Consider the following 20,494-nt stretch of genomic DNA (forward strand, 5'->3'; position numbering starts at 1 on the left):
GAGGTGTGTGCGTGTGTGTGTATTTTGTCAATCGACGCAAACGTGCAGATGCGCTGCGCACGTACACTTGTCAACTACTGGTCTCAGCGCATGCTAAACTCGACATACTTGCAAAGATGGCCTCCCCACTCAAGAGCTCCATCGATCCGTCCGAACACCCACTCGACACCCGAAGGAACTTTGGCGAGTACATGGTCGAGCATCTCAGGCGCCACGCAAGCTCAAAACTGGTGAGAAAGCACATGGCCAACGTTTACATGTGTAAAACCACTTTGCCGAAATATACCTCAGTACTACAATATTGAAGACGTATTCTTTAGAACAACTCAGAACGCCTCCAACTTAACACAGGCAATTGTACTTTTGTGAGGTATTGAAATTCTAACACGTTAGATATCACTAGAAAGTGTCATTTTGTCTCAATTATCGCCAGTTCGGCCCTTTCCGGCACAATTTTGTCATATAGGCTTATTATATATCTCACATCGTCTTTCTCTTCTGGACAAGTAGCCATGCGAAGTCATTCTCCCGTGCTTTATCTTGTCAGAGGTAATCTATACTTTGTATCATTGCATTCGCGTTTCAATTCTTCACATTAGTTCACACATGCATATGAAAGCGTTACTGGCGAGGATACCTTGCTATAAAAAGCCTTTTGGATTTTCCGTGGCACCGGCACTGTCCCTCAAGAAATACATAGCTATTATCTAGTTACTTACAGACCTACCTGAAGACTATCAGCGAAGTCTAATGGAAATTTTCATCAGTCTCTCTTGCAGTATCTGCGGAAAAGGGGCCTCTCCGTGATTTTGTTAAATAAATTGAATCGCGTTTTATGCCCAGTGTTGACCCATGCGAATAATAAATTGTACGTCTGTATGAATTTGATACGTTATTTCAACGCACCTGTGTTCGCTTTCGCCAAAGGGTAACTTGGCTTAATAAGAAGCATTAGCTCGGAACCAACTCCGTTTCATGTAGTCAAATAGAAAAGCACGAAACACAATGCTCTCACTGCGCAGATGTTTCAGTGATTTGAAGGAAATTCGTTGCACGTATATGATTTATTCACGTCAACGAAAAGCGTAGATCCGTTCACTCTCCAGCTAGCGAAATCACTGTCGTCGAGCAGGATCTTTAACCCTGTAAGGCTCAAACACAAGTCTCACATGAAAAAGAAAGGAAAATTTGTTCATTAATATATCAGACGTGGAGAAAGCGTTACTACAAAAGGCAATTAAAAGTTATCTTACTTATAACATAATTAGTAGTGCAGTAATTGATTACACGTAATTTGTTTCTTTAGCTACCCCCGGCTGGGGTGAGATCTCTGTCCACGATATCAGAAAAGCTATAGGATATGCGTTACGATTCCGCTGCTTAAATCAAAATTTTGAAGTACCAAAGCAACTAAGCAGATATGTTGGTCATTCCAGAGTAAAGCAAATTCACAGTTTCTCGAATTACATGGCGTAGCCAGGAGAGTGCTGCTTCAGACTTCTAAAGTTAGAGGCTAGTTATCGCTGCCGACTTAGGACTGGATTATTCCAACCAGTCAGCTACCCTAAGAAGTTAACTCAGATATGATGCAACGATCGCGCGAGAATGGAGCCCAACTTCTTAGCCAGTGAGCCACTGAGAAGGGGCGTTGTGCCCCTTAAGGTGGCAGTTGCGAGCCTGCTCCTCGCTTCCCTTTCTTGACATGTGCGTATAGTATATATGTTTTCAATTCAAATAATAATAATAATAATAATAATAATATAAAATAATAATAATTGTAAGACTGCACCTTGTTCCAGGGAACGTGCACGCCGGTTGGTTTATGAACAACGAATTCGCGATGCAAATGTTACAGCACCTGTACATCGCAGCGCCAAACGCTTTTATTTGAAGTTCGTTGTTTGCTGCTTTACTGCATATGCCGCAGTAAGACCACCAAATAAAAGTAGCAGTAGAGTAAGGTAAATGCATCGTGAAGCTTTAACACTTTATGCTGTGAATCATTCAAGCTTAGCTCCGCTACGCAGTCATCACGCAATGCTGAATCCACTGAATGTAACGCACTCGAATCATCCCATTTCCTTGTTTATACATAGTACATTTTTGTTCACTGAGCCCTAGCGCTGGTGCCCTTGAAATGCCTTTTCAGGAGCGATTACTTTACCGAAAGCTTCGGTCTTTAGAAGCAAACAAAGGATCATTCGCCAGTGTCTGATTAAGTTTTCTTTCCTCTCATATTCTTCGCTAATCAGATCAACGGTACAACCGACGAAGCCTACACCTACAGCGAAGTAGCAGAGCAGGTGGACGCCGTGAGGACAGCGCTATGGCGACTGGGCCTTGAAGCTGGAGACAAGATCTTGGTCCTCAGCACAAATCGGATGCAACTGCTGCCGATGTTTCTGGGTGCAGCGTGCGCCAACGTGGCGTCCGTCTGTGAAATACCGGACTTCAGTGTAGGTGGGTATAGAAGCAACATTCTTCACCACCCGAGCGTAGATGGTCGAAGAGATATGGAAGATCTATCGCTAAGACAAAGCATGGCCAATGGACGCAAAAACGCCGCAGCGAAGACAATGTAATAGCAGCCGAGTTGTCTGACTGTGTCGAGCAATAAGTCTATACAAAGCGTAGAAAAGTGAGAAGCAATGGCAGGGAAGTTCAACAGAGAAGAGTGAAATGAAAAATGCAGAGCCTAACCAGGAATCTAATTTAATTTTATTTGCCCTATATGTGTAGGAAAGGAGTTTTGATAATGAAAGGGTGAGAGAAGAAAGGGGTCACAGTGGTACGTGGCCAGAGTCGCTCACATAAGTCACTCTTCCGTAAAAATAATAATGAAGTAGGAGGTTTTGCGTGCCAAAACCAGGATCTCATGATGACGCCCGCCATAGAGGTTGACTCAGGAATCATTTGAACCATCAGGGCTTTTTTGACATGCACAAAGATCTAAGTGCACGGGTGTTTTCGCATTTCTCCCCCGGTGAGATGTGGCAGCGTGGCAGGTATTTGATCCCGCTTTTTCGTAATTAGCAGCCCAACACTATAGCCACTAAGCAACCACGGCAGGTTTAACTAAACATCGGAGCAGGCCTTTAAAAGTCTTATGTGTAAGCATTCGCCAAAACGAGCCACCCAGAATTCTGTCAAGAAAGGAGACCATCTTTCTGGACTATTTAGTCATGCAAAACGCAATCCACTTTATCCATCTATGCTGGATTGTCGAGCTTATCGATGACTGAGGAGAAATATTCATTGACCTTAGCCCTCGACAGATTGGACAACCGTCCCCTTCTTTAACTTGACGGACGCTTACACATCGGTGAAAGAAGCACATTTTGCATAAACTGGTACATCTCCGCACCCTACTGCGACTAAATCTCTGATGATAGGTGTCGAAACATTCTTAACGTGCCCTGCTTGTTGGGTCTTCTGCGAGACACTGAATTCATGGAGAAGTGACAGCACACCTTTATACCGAGAAAAAAGATGCTAAGGTGCTATAATTACAATACAATGTTGCCACTTACCCTGCCTGAAGTGACACCATAATGATAAGCAGAATAGCAATGTTTCCCAAAAAATCGCCTATTGAAGTTTTGCCGCCTCGACTGAGAACGACGAAAGCGCGGTTGCATGCAGTAAGATTTTTACATCGCAACACAATAATTACCATGGGGGACACAACGGAAGCGAAAATTCTCGACACGTGTATTGTTACCCATCTTGTGTCCTCTTTCTCTGTACACCATTTTTTTATTGCGCTAGAAACTTGCGGAGGGAGCGAAATAGAAATCTTGAAGTCGCCAGACTTTACGCTTGCCGACAGTCCTTCGGCTTCGAACAAGCTACTCGTTAAAGACAACACCACAGTCCCCCAAATATGCAAACGGTTGTGTCGGTCTATTGCAGCACCCTCTTCGACACAGCTGCACTACTTTCTTCATCCCGCTGCTTTTGCACCCTAGAAGGTCTGCTGCTACCTTTTGCCACCGTAGAAATCACTTAGGAATCCAGCGCTATCTTTGTTAGCAACCCGCCCCAATGGGCAACCAGCGCTGAAGCTTCACGTGCCGACAGCAGCGCCGTAACACACAGCCTAGCGAGCGGTAGACACAGTTTCCAGTAGCACACGCAGTGATTTCGTGTCAGCAAATTCGCCGATTGTCTTGAGTCACACTTTTCACGGCTCCTCAAATGGCAGGGAACCGACGTGCTAGGACGTAGCAGCGCATGCGCTCTACGCAGCGCGCATGGTCATGGACAGAACTTGGCTGGCCGCATCGGGCTAGGCAAACATTGATACAGGCGCACGTTTCTTATCGTTAAATATGTCGTGCCATCTTCGTAGCCTCCCTATCGGACGGTTTCAGCATATTTTAGTAACGCATGAAAAATGTCGTAGCGCCTCCTGGCCAGCGCTGGTTCCCCATACACTGTGATGCTGCTGAGAGGGCAATGTCCTAGTAGCATGGAATCCATTGAAGCCACGAAAGTTATGGACATGCCCGATGGCACGCACTGCGTCACTTACAGTACGCTCAGTGCTATCTGTACGTCTGCTCCGTCACCCTGTGATGTATTTGGTTCCTCCATTGCTGATAATCTTACGCAAGCCCAGCGGTCACAGCTTATGTGCCTGTTAGATTCATTCTGTTCTTCTTTCGATGTCGGGCGATTTTCCCTGGGCTGGACGTCCACTGTTGCGCAGTGCATCGACTATGGCTCCCAAAAGCCACTACGACAAAGCCCGTATCGCGTGTCTCCCGCAGAACGTCGTGTAATTGACGAGCAAGTCGACGGCATGCTTCGACTCGAAGTGACTCGCTCTTGTTGCGAAAAAAGACAGTTCTGTGCAGTTCTGCGTGGACTTTCGGTGCCTCATCAAGATTACTCGCAAGTACGTTTACCCGTTATCGCGAATTGACAGCCTACAAGCAGCATAATTTTTTTTCGTCGCTCAATGTGTGCTCAGGGTATTGGCAGGTACCAGCAGCAGACGACGATCGAACGAAGACAGCTTTTGTCACACCTGACGGCTTGCACGAATTTAATGTAATGCCGTTTGGACTTTGTAAGACGCCCGCAACTTTTGAGCGAATGATGGATACCGTTCTGCGAAACTTGAAATGGAATATATGCTTGCGCGAATTTGACTTGACGACACCGTTTTCTCACTCCCGATTTCCCCACGCACCTTCAACGCATCCGTCGCATTTTGACGTGCTTGAGAAACGCCGGCCTACAACTAAATTTAGAGAAGTGCCAATTTGCAGCGCGGCAGCTGACCATGCTAGGTTACGTTGTCTCCAAGGATCGAATTAGTCCCGATACAGCCAAGATTCACGCCATTGCCGAATTCCCTAAACCTACATCCGCCAAAGACTTGCGCAGTTTTCTTTGTCTGTGTTCCTACTTTGGACGCGACATCCTAAATTTCTCCACCATCATATCACCCCGGCCAAATCTTCTTGGAAGCAGTGGGCCCCTCACTTCGTGGTCGTCAGAGTGCAAAGAGGAGGTGGTAATCCTACGCCGTTTGATGACGTCACCTCCATTTTTGCGTCACTACGGCCCGATGGCTCCTACAGAGCTGCACACTGATGCCAGCGGCGCTGGCCTTCGCGCAGTCCTTGCGCATCGCAAACACGGGTTTTCCGAATAGATTGTGGCTCATGCAAGTAGCACACTTACGAAAGTTGGCAGTAACCGCGACGGAAAAATGATGTTTGGTGATCATCTGGGCCCTTACTAAGTTTCGGCCATATTTGCATGGCCGCCCATTTGACGTCGTCACTGACCACCACGTACTTTGTTGGTTGTCGTCCCTGAAGGACACCTCAGCCTGCCTTGCCCGTTGACTACTTCACTTGCAGGACTACGATATTCGGGTGTTCGACCGTAGCGGCCCCCAGCGCTCTCACACTGACGCCCTTTCTCGCTCTCCCTTGCGCATCGACAACGCTCGCTGCTCCGTATCCCAGCTTGCCGTTTGTTCCATCTGCCTTCGCACCATCGCTTCGGAATAGCACAAAGACCACTAGATCGTCCCGCTGATAAACTTGCTCGCTGATCCATCGGCACACCCAACCAATCGCGCGTTACGCCGTCAAGCCCACCGTTTCCCCATTCGCAACGATCTACTCCGCCGAGGCAATTACACCACCGATGGCTGCCAGTGGTTGCTGGTAGTACCCCGCAGTCTCCGTTCTGAAATATGCGTTCTGAAATAGCTTCACCACGCCTCTTGCCAGCCGGTCTGCCACCTTTACCTTGCCCTACCCGGCCGTTCGGGCATCGACATCGACTTGTACGGGCACCTTCCCCTGACATATGCTAATAACCGCGAGGTAATCGTTTCTGTTGACCACCTGACGCGATACGCTGAAACTGCCAGCGACAGCGCATGATGTCGCCTCCTTCCTGTTTAGACGATTCATACTGCGTCATGGTCCCCCGCTGGAGCTGCTCAGCGATCGCGGACGTGTCTACTTGTCGGAAGTCGTCGAAGCCACCCTCAAAGAGTGCCACGTTGCGCACCACACAACTTCGGCTTACCACCCAAAGACGAATGGCCTTACCGAATGCTTTAACCATACGCTCGCGACATGTTTGCAATGAACGTAACCTCCGACCACACAAATTTGGAATGCCATTTTGCCCTTCGTGACCTGCGCCTACAATACCGCTACTCAGAGCACCACTGGCTTTTCGCCTTTTTTTATTATTGTACTGCCGGCACCCGCCGCACACAATCGACACAATTGTTCCGTACAAGCCAGATGCATCTGAGTGCGCTTCTATGTCAGCCGCAGTCAGACATGCCGAAGAGTGTCGAGAGCTCGCGCTGGCCTTTACTACAAGTGACTAAGAGCGCCAGAAGAGTGTTCGCGATGACACCCCATCTGCTTCAACGTTCCTGCCCGGAGCGCTTGTGGGACTGTCCGTCCCTTCCACTGCGCCTGGGCTCTCGCCGATACTACTGCCAAAGTATGAAGGCCCCTACCACGTCGTCGAACGCACATTTCCCGTAAACTACGCGATCGAAAGCGTTGTACCGTCTTCGGACAAGCGCCCTCGTGGACGAGACATTGTCAACGTCTACCGCCTGAAGACCTACCATGACCCATTCATGGTGACATGCTGTTAGGTCGCCGGGTGACTCCCTTTTAATTCTCGGGGGTAACTGCAGCGAAGAATCTGAGCCGTATAGTGGGTCGGCCTCTTCCACGCTTTTGCTCGTGAATACCGCTCGCGCTCGGAGTCCGTGCCCCGCCTAGAGTGTCGCCGCTGCGCTGCTCCTAGTCCAATCCGATTGACTCCTTAAAATATGTATATATATATATATATATATATATATATATATATATATATATATATATATATATATATATATATATATATATATATATATATATATATATATATATATATATATATATATATATATATATATATATATATATATATATATATATATATATATATATGTATGTCGCTCATGATCAGCCTGGTTGCGCCCATTGCAGGGCCAAAGGCCTCTCCCATACTTCTCCAACGACCCCCGTCATGTGCTAATTGTGGCCATGTTGTCCCTGAAAACGTCTTAATCTTATCCGCCCACCTAACTTTCTGCCGCCCCCTGCTACGCTTCCTTTCCCTTGGAAACTAGTCCGTAACCCTTAGTGACCATGGATTATCTTCCCTCATTACATGTCCTGCCCGTGCCCATTTGTTTTTCTTGACTTCCACTAAGATGTATTAGCTCACGTTTGTTGCCTCACCCAATCTGCTCTTTTCTTATCCCTTAACGTTACACCCATAATTCTTCTTTCCATAGCTCGTTGCGTCGTCCTCAATTAAAGTGGAACCCTTTTCGTAAGCCTCCAGGTTTCTGCACTGTAGGTGAGTACTGGAAAGACACAGCTATTATATACTTTTCTCTTGAGGGATAATGGCAACCTGCTGTTCATGATCTGAGAATGCCTGCCAAACGCACCCCAGCCCATTCTGATTCTGATTATTTCACTCTCATGATCCGGATCCGCTGTCACTACCTGTCCTAAGTAGATGTATTCCGTTACCACTTCCAGTGCCTTGCTACTTATCGCAAGCTGCTGTTCTTTTTCGAGACTGTTACACATTGCTTTAGTTTTCTGCAGATAAATTTTTAGACCCACTCTTCTGCTTTGTCTCTAGAGGTCAGTGAGCAAGCATTGCAATTGGTCCCCTGAGTTACTGAGCAAGGCAATATAATCAGTGAATCGCAAGTTACTAAGGTATTCTCCATTAACTCTTGTCCCCAATTCTTCCCAATCCAGGTCTCTGAATACTTCCTGTAAACACGCTCTGAATAGCATTGGAGAGATCGTAGCGCCCTGCCTGACGTCTTTCCGTATTGGGATTTTGTTTGTTTATGTAGGATTACAGTAGTTTATATATATATATATATATATATATATATGTGCAGTGAAGTAGGCAAGTAGACAGAATCAAAGGCTTTCTCGTAATCAATGAAAGCTATATGTAAGGGTTGCTTATGTTCCGCAAATTTTTCTATCTTCTTATTGATGGTGTGAATATTGTCTATTGTTGAGTAGCCTTTACAGAATCCTGCCTGGTCCTTTGCTTGACATGAGTCTGACGTGTTCCTGATTCTATTTGCGATTACCTTAGTAAATACTTTGTAGGGAATGGACAGTAAGCTGATTGGTCTATAATATTTCAAGTCTTTGGCGTCCCTTTCTTATGGATTAGGATTATGTTAGCATTCTTCCAAGATTCCGGCACGCTCGAAGTCATGAGTCATTGCGTATACAGGGTGGCCAATTTCTCTAGATCAATCTAAATACAATAACCAAATGCAATGCATGCTCACTGACCTGGAGAGGCAAAGCTGAAGAGTAAGTCTAAAAATTAATCTGCAGAAAACTAAAGTAATGTTTAACAGTCTCGGAAGAGAACAGCAATTTGCAATAGGTAGCCAGGCGCTGGAAGTGGTAAGGGAATACATCTAGTTAGGGCAGGTAGTGACCGCAGATCCAGATCACGAGACGGAAATAATGAGAAGAATGAGAACTGGCTGGCGTGCGTTTGGCAGGCATTCTGAGATCACGAACAGCAGGTTGTCATTATCCCTCAAGAGAAAAGTGCATAATAGCTGTGTCTTACCAGTACTCACCTACGGGGCAGAAACCTGGAGGCTTACGAAAAGGGTTCTACTCAAATTGAGGACAACGCAACGAGCTATGGAAAGAAAAATGATAGGTGTAACGTTGAGGGATAAGAAAAGAGCATATTGGGTGAGAGAACAAACGCGAGTTAATGACATCTTAGTTGAAATCAAGAAAAAGAAATGGGCATGGGCAGGACATGTAATGAGGAGGGACAATAACCGATGGTCACTCAGGGTTACAGACTGGATTCCAAGGGAAGGGAAGCGTAACAGGGGGGGGGGGCTGAAATTAGGCGGGCGGATAAGATTAAGATGTTTGCAGGGACGACATGGCCACAATCATCACATGACCGGGGTAGTTGGAGAAGTATAGGAAAGGCCTTTGGCCTGCAGTGGGCGTAACCAGGATGATGATGGTGATGATGATCATCGTCATCATCATGGGACAAGCAGACACACGTATGTGATTTACTGACGTATCGGCCGGGGTCCGGCCGAAACGTCAATGAATCGCTGTACTCGCGCGTCTACTTCATTGTGTATATTTGCCAGGATCCAGAAACGCTCTTTACTGGTGTGTATATGGTATATATCAAGGAATACATGCACGCAGTAAAAATTTACACGACTTGATTAATGTCAGTAAAGTCATGTTATTTTTCACACGTGCTTCTGTTCGTTGAACTGTATCTGTGCCGGATCCTGTGGTTCCGTCACTTCAGTTAACAATTCCGTCACTGAAGTGACGGAATTGTCACTCATCAAAGCCGTCACTTGAGTTAACAATTCTTCGACGTCAATAGAAGTTTCATAAAGTGCTATATATATATATATATATATATATATATATATATATATATATATATATATATATATATATATATATATATATATATACATATATAGCACTTTATGAAACTTCGATTGACGTCGAAGAATTGTTAACTGAAGTAACGGCTTAATAACAGCAGTTACAAGACCGCATAATAGCAGATACTTCAGTTTAACAGCCTGGGTCGCACCACCGAGAGACTGTCGTCCCTCTCAGAGAGGAATGGCGCAAATGCGCAGAGACGAGAAAGGAAAACGTGGACGAACGCATTATGCGCTTGTCGGCGTTTTAACGCGACAGCGTTAAGGAGCTCGTGTCGCAGAAAAGCCGGTGTCGTTGGCGTCGGTGTCCGCGGCATTGGCCGTGAGCGATAAATCACAGAAGGCACTTCATAAATAAAAAACATCTTGCAAGATGGGCTGGTGGGAATCGAACCAGGGTCTCCGGAGTGTGAGACGAAGACGCTACCACGCAGCGACGAGTTCGTTCCTTCAAAGCGGGACAAATTCGCCTCTAGTGAATGCGGTGCTGCCTTAGAAAAGTGCCGTAGAAAGTTATACTGCGGTGTATATCGGTAATTATGACCATGTAACTTACAGAAGTCGCAGTTTCATAAGTAGCGAAGTACGTTTCCGCTACATTTCTTCTGCGCTCTGCGCACACGCAGAGCCATCTTGCGGCAAACATAGAAGACCAATATAATGGCGCTACAATGTAATGCAATGCACGGCGCTGCCCCGACACGTGGCGCGCCACTCGTCCCATGACCGCGTCCGCCTTCATGGCGTGTCGGGGCCCGGCTATCTGTGCCGATCGCGACGTTTGGCTGGTGGAGCGCGTTAGAGTAGACGGTGCGAACGGGTTGCGATAACGCTATCGCGTTCCACTCTTGACGGCGAAGCTTAAGCGTCCTCCAATTTTTCTCTATCGTCCCTGTTCGTTTGCGCCATTCTTCCTCGAGTGTAAATAACCAACCCACCCGACTGCCAGTACTTGTAAGTCTCTCGGATGAAACACACGACAAGCGGATACAGCGACACACGTTAGGAAGACAAATGCGTTTTGTGCGTATTCAGTCGCACAAATACACATCAATGATAAAGGTCATGTGCGCCTCCTGAAAGTTTTAATGCTCATAGACACAATAAAGAAATATTTTCCTGACGAAAGGTTATTTAAGAAGATAACGCATAACGTATATAAAAAGTACACAAGAATGCAATTTCTGGACACAATTCTGTGTTTGAGTGAATCCGGCTTGGCCTCATTTCGGTTGTTCAATGATATATATATATATACATATATATATGCGTGTGTGCATGTCATGTATTATATTTATTATAAGAGTTATTTTTTTTCATTAGCCGTTAGCATGTACAGTCCATTGGACAGAGGCAATACTGAGACACATCATTCACGGGCATTTCACTCCCCGTTGATAAAAGACTGCAGAAGAGGTCGCTGAAGTCTGCATGCATCTTTTTTCAGGATCAATAAAGCCCGCAAAGCAATTTGAAGTGAGGTGCACATACAGCAACATATCTAATCTCTAGGCACATGCTATCCATACTATTGGAAATAATTTTTAGACGGCTACCTCCTTCTCTGTAAAAAATATATTAAACTTTGTCCTATGTATATATGTAAATATATTGTGTTTGCGCATGGTGTTCACAGTGAAAATTTCAAAAAATATTGAAGTGAGAAAATACCGAGGAGATAGCCGCCGCTGGTGCTTCCAATGTAATTGTCTTCTTATTGTCAGGAATTTGCAAAAATAAAGCGAAAGTATGAATTAAAAGATATGCGCGTCGCATCGACAATGACTCAGTAAACCTTTAGCCACAAAAAGTTTAAGTGAAATCGCAGAGACAATTCAAAAGAAACCTCCAATGATGTGGGTAGCGGAACTCTGGTAATCACATTCTGGGAGCGGGGGTGCTCAGTTACCCCCCCCCCCCTCCGGAAAACTTCGGATGGGGTTCAGGCCCCGGAGCCTCCTCCCTGTAGTCGGGGCCGATGATAGTGAATGTACTGAAAGCTGGTGCAGTTTACCATCCCAAAAGCTATTTACGAGCCGTGAGAGACATCGTAGTAAAATGCACCCTTCTCTTTCACCAAAGTCCGCACTATTTGTTCTGTCGATGCGTGTTGAGTTCCGCTAGTAGTGTTTACACAGTTTTTGCACTAGTTCGCGAAGCTTTTTGTCATGTCTGAAGCCTCTTGTACGTCGTAAGTGTAAACGCCCATAATTTTGCTAGCAATAACAAGTTATACTTGTTGCTGCCGGTTTGTCGTGTCACATTGTCTGAGTCATAGTTTGTATGTTATTGGCATAAGGATAAAAAAGAAGAAAGTGAAAAAGGACTCAAAGGTATACACCGAGATGTCGCAGGTAGCTGCCGTCACCGAGTGAATCCAAGATGACTCCACAGTTGCTCGCCGCAGCAAACAGTCTTCTCCAGGGCGTGTAGTATCGGTGCTATGCTGGCGCAAAGCTCGTCAGCGTAGACCTTAACGTGCGAATTCTTTTCCATATATCTGCGCTCATTAGCGAAAATACTGAGCACGTGATTCTCCAACTTTATTCACCTTCTACTGGGAAGTTATTAAACTTGTTGTCTTCCTACATGCTCTTCGTTTTTCTTGTAAATGTTTTCGAAATTGGTTTGATGTTTCAAACAGCACAAGTGAAAGGAAACTAACGGTGAAATTATTCGCTCATGTGTTCTCTTGCTGTACAGAGTTTTATCAGCTTCAATGGCATTGGGACAGCCCCACTCTTACCTGTTTCAATGCTTTCACTTCAAAAGCAGGAGGCAAGGATTAACTATAACAAAGCCAATGAACAACGTTTCTACATAAATGTGTTGCTGGGCATATCAAGCTTGAGCAGGAATAAATCATCGCTCAGGAGAATGATTTCCTGCCACGACTGACAAGGCTTATTTCTGAACAACAGATTTTTTCCAGTAGGTTTTTCTTTTCTAAAAATCCTAAATGCATGTGCATATTGGGCCGGTTTTCTGGTGCTCGCCAAGAGCCTGCGCCCACAACGAATGTGCTAATCGACAGCGAATTATCACCGATGCAGATGTCCTGGCTAAAGCAATGCAAACCCTGTCCTTGGCATCCTTCTGCTGTGAGCCAGACCGGGTCCAAGAAGCCCTCGAACTGCAGCGAAGGCTGGTTTCAATAAAGGTGCGCACCGAAAATACTGGTCAGACCGGACTATATTTTCCATATCGGCTTTGAATTGTTGCTTGGATTTTTCATCAAACAATTCTTGTACAGAAGGTAAAGCTCCATATCGAAGCAGAGAGGTAAATTCAATTGTGTCATCACCACAACAAATAACATTAAGGACGAGGGGTGGGGGTTGGTCGCACTTTTGATAACAACGTCACAGTTTAATAAAGGGACGCTAAAGGGAAACACGAAGTCTGTTTAGGATGACAGATTATTATTTACAGACCCTGTGTGGCATTTCCTCGGGGGAAAAAAAAGATTTATTTTTTGCGAAGAAAACGATTTCTGAGCAGTCATAGGAACAACTATGCCGCTAGGACTTTTGGCGATGTATTTTTTCGCTTTAGTACGTACTTTTTTCGAGCAACATAATATTATGCTCTAAGCGAGATAGTGCTAAGATGGCAAAAAAGTGAAATTACATCTCTCAGATGCTAATCAGAAATGCCTATTGAATTATTATGCGTATGTTATCTGTTCAATATCATGTAAGAGCGTATTGTCACTGTGGAGAAGCCTGGAGCTTCGAACTGAAAGGGATCTTTTCACATGAAAGTGTACTCTGTCGAGGTACAGCGAAAAATCTGTCCCATGTACCTACTTCACGCAATCATCATTACGCTAATTTCCTGGCGTTTGGAAAAAAAGACACTTAAGTTTATTCGGGTTATAATTGGGCGTTGACAAGACTCTGCTAATCCGTTCTCATTCCTTTGAAATATGGTTCAGTGCTTCTTGTTACATATGTTCTCTCAAAGCTTTTAAATTTAGAGGTGGATTTGCAGAGAAGAAAGTTGGCTTTAAAAAAATTATGAGGGAACCTCATGCTGCTATTGCTCAAAACGAAGGAGTCGTACAATGAAATGCATGTAAGATAGCCTCTAATCGCAGTATTATGTAATGATGATGATAAATGCAGTGTTTTGTGGCACAAGAGCCAAATACAGCCAAAGAACACCGCGCAGTGATTATCAGTTTGCAGTGGAGCGATGAATTACGAGAGGTAGGTGTGACTTGGCTGTAAAGGGGCCTAAAGAAACGGTAAAACCAGTATGTAAAAAAAATATGGCAATGCCTAATGAGGTGCGCTGTCGACACGATATATGTATTTTGAAACAGCAATGATACACTAAATTATGCCAAGGCAAATATTTGGAAGAAGCGCGACCCACAGTATTCTGTAAAACCGTAAAACTGATTCTGGGGTTTTACAAGCGAAAACAGCAATTTGATAATGAGGCACGCCATAATGAGAGACTGCGGCTTGATTCTGACCCCCCGTGAAACGTTATCGTGCCCACAATGCACGGGACACAGTCGCTTCTGAATTTCGGCCCCAGCGAAATGCGGCCACCGAGGCCTGGTTTGATCCCACGACCTCGTGCTTAGCAGCGCAACTATATAGCCGCTAAGCCACCGCGGCGGGTAGACCATAAAACCTATAGTCTCTTATGCGGCCACATAAAAGCTTAGTGCCCATAGGATTCATGGCCTGAAATCGTTCACTAGAGCCAATTGGCCCAGCAACACGCACTACCGAGTGAGGTGGTGGGAACTGTGAGGTGGTGGGAACTGAAAGTGGGGACGGTCAAAGAAGGGTAGGACATGAACGGCGGAGGGAGGGAGTGCTCGCGGAAGGATGGGTGGTTGAGAGGAGTGGTTGGAAAGTGCAGAACGGAGGGAGACGGTGTGCTCATATACCGCCAAGATCGCTTGCTTTTCACTGCGTTTATCTATATTTACTTGCATGCTCGCACTTTGCCCAGAGATGCCACTCGATAATCGCACTCGCCGAATGCGCGTCTTCTTGCTTTTTGAAGATGAGTACTTGTGCGCACCTGCGCGATACCCTTAGAGCTCTATGGACGCAGTTTCGCCGCAAAGGCACTTACCGTCGCGTCGGATACACCTGAGATGCCTGGTAGCCTCCGGGGTGCTGTTTACGCAGCACAGCAGCACAGGCTTCGCGTGCTTACAATCGCTGCCATTGCTTCGCACTTCGAGTGAAACTGTAATTAAAAGTTAACAGACACATTAGCATACGCTAAAGATCAAGAATGAAGGTGAAAGCCTGCGTGCTCACGCGACATTCATCAAGTTATTCTGACATTCTCATTCGGTTGCGATGTCACTTCCTATTACTTGTTCTCTCATTACTTGTCTTTTTTTTCCCCTGTAGGTTTAAGTAGTGCGTCCTCTGAGGACGTGTTTCCATCACGCGACACAGCGCGTTCAGTAGGACGGGACAGATTGGTGCACGTCCTCCGTGCCTCGTTTTATAAGAGGCGCCACGTCATCGCTTGGGTTTTTACAGCGCAGCTGTCATGCGCTAGGTTCTGGCGGCTTGTGTCCATAGGCAAAAGAGGCGGCGGCAACCGCAGAGCTAAAGGAGCTGAAACACAAAGCTTTTGGAGGGAAAAAAAAACACAAAGCTAATGGCGAGAAGTAGCAAAACGTGTTGTGATAAAGAAATATCGTAATAAAAGATGTATAACCGGAATAGACACTGTTTGGTATAGATTTTGGTTTGACGTCACGGGCTCTATAAGCAAACTACGTAAGCTTGTATCAGTTCTCTTCCACCCGTGCAATAGGTAGGCCGCGTGTGGAGAAGACTGCGGAAGAACAGCGTGCCTACGAAGAACACTGTCGTGAACAGAAGCGGAAATGTGCGTGGTGATGGCGGGTGGCACGTAATACGGACGAAGACGATGCCGCAAACGCCAACCATATGTACCTTCATTTGGATAATCCCTACCGGCTCCACACCCATCGTAATCTTCGGTGATTTCAACATAGACGTGTCTCGGCCAGATGGATAGTGGTTCGTGGCGTCTCTCTTGGAAAGGTTCGACATTTAATGTTACACAAACATTGGTGTGCCCGCGATGCAGATCATTCGTGTATAAACCTCACATTGGCCAAGAACCTTTCCAGTGTCGCCACAGAGCCGCTGGCCGTATATCACAGCGATCATAAAGTGATGGTCACCTTGGCAACCGAATATTAACTCCAGGGAAGCAAACAAAAGAAGGTTAAAAATAAAAAAAGGCATTCAGTATGCAATTTAATAAAACAAGAAACGTGAAGAAACGAACGTAATTGTGCTATGTGTCTTTCATTTTCAGTCAACATATTTATTATCAACATATTTATCAATATATATACAGCTCCGCTGATTCTCCACCTTCACGCAGTGGACTGGCTCTGAGTTTTTTTCTAGACGCGCCTACCCGAATGTACATGTAGAGACCGTGTAACAGGTCGCGGTAGACATGTAAGACACATAACTCACATTTGATTCACATTTTTCGCCTTAAATTAACATTTAACACCACTTAATACACATTTAAACGTATCACCACTAACGACATAACATCCTTAACTACAGTGCTTCACTGAAATCACCTAATCATTCAGGTAATTTACCTCAGATTCACATTTAACACTTACAACACTTAATTACAGTACAGTTTATTTACTGGTGGAGCGCCAAGCACGTGTATATTCAGTTCCATCAAGATGTAATAAACCACGTCTTCACCAGATTTCCGATGAGGCTCTGAGCAAACGTACCACTTCTTCGTCAGAGGCCGCAGGGCCAGTATATTATCGTAGTCAGCAGGTTAGGGTGCCTCAGGCGGACAAAACTGATGCCGCTTGGGAACATTAAGCCTCATGAATAAATAAATAAATAAATAAATAAATAAATAAATAAATAAATAAATAAATAAATAAATAAATATAGATGTCACGCATAATTTTGAAGTACGAGTAATCAATACTTTACAGCCAACCTGTTTGTTATAGAACTCTCAAGTTTCAGCAAAGCTTGAAAACGCTGAAACAAAATCGTAATAAATCACATTGCTTATGAGTCAGCATATTAAAGTCAACTTTTAAAGGCTTTAGTAGACCCGGTTACGAAATTGCGGTATCAAGCTGCTTTAATGCATCGTTACGAAGTTGTAATCTCAGTCTTTGTTAAGCTTTCTTTGCCTCCCCCCTCCTTCCTATTATTAAACCTGAAAGGTACATCCCTATAATTTTTATTGCATTTCCTGCACTACATGACGCATAGATCTATCTACTCACGCTTCCTGACAAACAGATTCTCAACATTCGTCTGTTGATTGAATTGCAGCACATCATAGCACTGGACGAAACGGCGCATAATATGGGTGGAGCAACGAACACCGTAATCCCATGGAGTGAGCTGCTGAAGAAGGGCCGCGAAGGAGGAGGCCCAATGCCACCGCCTCCCGAGCATCGAGAAAACCAGATCTGTTACATGGCGTCTACAAGTGGCACGACTGGCGAAGCGAAACTGGTTGTGCATTGTCACGAGTCCCTCCTGGCTATCGTTCAGTCAAGCAGGTTACATTTTTTTGATGCCTTAGCATTCTATAAGGTATTCCAAGCACTTTCATGGGGCTATGTATGTATGTATGTATGTATGTATGTATGTATGTATGTATGTATGTATGTATGTATGTATGTATGTATGTATGTATGTATGTATGTATGTATGTATGTATGTATGTATGTATGTATGTATGTATGTATGTATGTATGTATGTATGTATGTATGTATGTATGTATGTATGTATGTATGTATGTATGTATGTATGTATGTATGTATGTATGTATGTATGTAACCGTTTTGTCGCCTACCTGAGTCACTGGGTAGTCTATATGGTCGAATGGGTAGCGCGTCAGGCTGCTGTGCTGAGGAAAAAGGGTTCGAAACCAACTATCTGGCCATCTTGGTTCACTGAGTATGTAGCATTGGGAAGCATATCTGCCGCTCTGCAACTACCACTCTAGATGGGGGATTACATATGTATCGCTGTTCGAAGAAACACGTTGACGCCGTCTTGGAGTGCTAGGTATGTGCCATTCTGTCCGGGCCTCTTCGAACCTCTTTGACGCCAACATGGGTCACTGGGCAGTTGCCAGCCAGTAGGTGTGTGTTGCTCTTCCTTGAACATTTGACGCAAACTTAGGTAACTGGGTGTGTGCCAGAGAGACTGTGCCAACGATTAATTAAATTTTTTGGATGCTGAGTGGAATAGAACATAAGTCACAAGTCACAAGGGTTCCTCAAGGACAGAAACCCGACGCTTTAGAAGGCTGCACCACAAATGCATTGATATGCCGCTTTTCAATGAACGTCTTTTACGCCAACGCTTTAGCGAGTGGCGCAATGAATGAACTGGGTATGCGGCGCTGTTCAATGAGTCTCTCGCCAAATTGTGTCATGGAGTATGTGTCACTTGGTGTGCAAGTAAGGTAACGATTCTCAGATCTCGCAGGCACCGGCGCCCCACAGTTCTTGTCTCGGAGACCATGCGCGGACTTTTGGATGGGGCACTATGCGGCGCAGAGAGAAAGAGAGGGTGGTTGTGAAGAGGAGGAGACAAAATGGCGCAGGGTGTTTAGAATGAAGCGGAGAAAGGATTTCGGTGGCAGCATGACGCGCTTCTCCGCGTTCACGCGCACCGTTGCGCCAAGCATTACGGAGGCCACGCGCAGACTTCGCTGTGGCGGCGCTAGATGGCTCCCTTAGGGAAGCGCGAAAAAGGAGTCCCACCGCTGTATGCGCCTGATACATAACTTGTCTCGACAGTAGCAATACGTTGTCTCGTTGTACTGATTCAATGCTAAACACATTACTCGCGCTAGTCAACACGAGATCGGCTCTTCCATATTCTTTTTTTTTCAAAAGGGTAAGAACTGTCTGCTTTTGCGAAACATACAAAGAGAGCAAGTTGCTTATCTGAAAGCAGCTTATCTTTTTTTTACCTTCCAACTGTTACGTTTATGGCTCTCAGGTGTACCACACGAAAGGGCCCTCACATTCCATCCGACGACTAGAACCCCATGTGACACGAACAAAGTAGATGCCCTTACATGTCTTTGGGTAACTAGGCACCAGTACGCTAGAGAATCACTCCCAACTTTCCAACCAAGAAGGGCCTCCCAACCTTCCCCTCCCATGACACCATCCTGGATTATCTGTAATGTTATTCTCTCTCTCTCTCTATTTCTCGTTGAACCTGAATACCTTGAAGCACGAGCATGCCCTACAAGACCGTTAGGGGCACTGGCTAACAATCTCGGGGCTATTATAGTATACATACAAGTATACCCAAAAAAGGTGTTTCTCTGGGAAGAGTAAAAGGAGCACCAACTCCTTAGAAAAAGGACGCCTTCCGCAGAAAAACAAACAGCCCCTAGACCTTCATTCCATTGTCGATGTGCTTTAATGGCGGTAAGAGTCTAACTTCGGCCAGAGCACTGACAACATGACTTGTTCGCAATAATACCGTAAACCCAGGACAGCGCGCAGCGACTTATGGAAACTGTATTATAAGGTTTCAAAGCAAAACGTGAAACGAAAAGATAGTGAAACAGGTTGAAATTAAAGAAAATGGGACACGACGTCGGATTGAAAAATGCGCCACGACGAGACAATGTTATCGTTCGTTCGTATATTGCTGTATTTGGTTCATTAAGCTCATTTCCTAGGGCTGATTGGTCCAACATAGATGGACTGGATGTGAATTACCTTATCAAAACGTTCCTGTTTTGTTTACGGTAGACGGATGTGGCAAAGAAAACGCCAAGGCTTCGAAACAAATCAGTTTGGAGCAAGTGTTCCTTGAATCGCCCGCTTCTGCCCCTGTCCCTGTCTTTTAATTTGCGGGGACATATTTTCATCCTACAAGGTAAGCCTATCGAGGCTGCTTTCGAGGAAAAGCACTGAGGAACCTTGCTGTAAAGATGCGGTAATGCCCGCTAAAGTTTTGTTCGCAAAACAAATCATTGTGAGAAATAAGCTAAATGGTGTATTTGACCACAAACATTCGCCATGTACTTTGAAAGTGGGAACACTCACTGTTGCACGACAGTGCAAAGTTGGACTAAATATTTTGGTCTCAACATTGCTTTTCGAAGTGCCGTTGTGTTTTTCATTCCCCACTACCTCTTATTTTTCTTGTTTTTCTAACTAGGCCGTGCTAACCATGCTAAACAAATATAACAAAAAGTTAACTAATAGCAACCTTTGTTGAATCCTCTACCTGAATTCTTGTGCCTTTGCGTTTCCTTACTCCGTATTTAGCCATGTGCCCTGTATTTATCGCATTTATGAGACTGGACTTTAGGTTTTAGTGTTTCTTTTTTTACGTTAAACCTCTTTCTAGCTGCCTAAAAGCGTAACTATGAGACTGAAC

The 20,494-nt window shown here is 45.1% G+C and overlaps 2 protein-coding genes across 2 annotated transcripts in view; one reads left to right on the top strand and one right to left on the bottom strand.

Moving 5' to 3' along the window:
• The window catches only part of LOC139059256 (uncharacterized), a 284,919-nt gene that overhangs the window by 162,132 nt on the left and 102,293 nt on the right, over nucleotides 1-20,494 (bottom strand). The window lies entirely within an intron of this gene.
• Nucleotides 105-20,494, top strand: part of LOC139059253 (uncharacterized) — a 34,928-nt gene continuing 14,538 nt past the window's right edge. The window contains exons 1-4 of the mRNA XM_070537417.1: nucleotides 105-230; nucleotides 2,253-2,460; nucleotides 13,102-13,208; nucleotides 17,401-17,633. Of these exons, the coding sequence (XP_070393518.1) occupies nucleotides 117-230; nucleotides 2,253-2,460; nucleotides 13,102-13,208; nucleotides 17,401-17,633 (662 nt within the window). The 5' untranslated portion in view covers nucleotides 105-116. The remainder of the gene's footprint in view (nucleotides 231-2,252; nucleotides 2,461-13,101; nucleotides 13,209-17,400; nucleotides 17,634-20,494) is intronic.

Source organism: Dermacentor albipictus, chromosome 4 (genome assembly GCF_038994185.2).
Source record: "Dermacentor albipictus isolate Rhodes 1998 colony chromosome 4, USDA_Dalb.pri_finalv2, whole genome shotgun sequence".
In the NCBI taxonomy this organism is placed as follows: Eukaryota; Metazoa; Arthropoda; class Arachnida; order Ixodida; family Ixodidae; genus Dermacentor; species Dermacentor albipictus.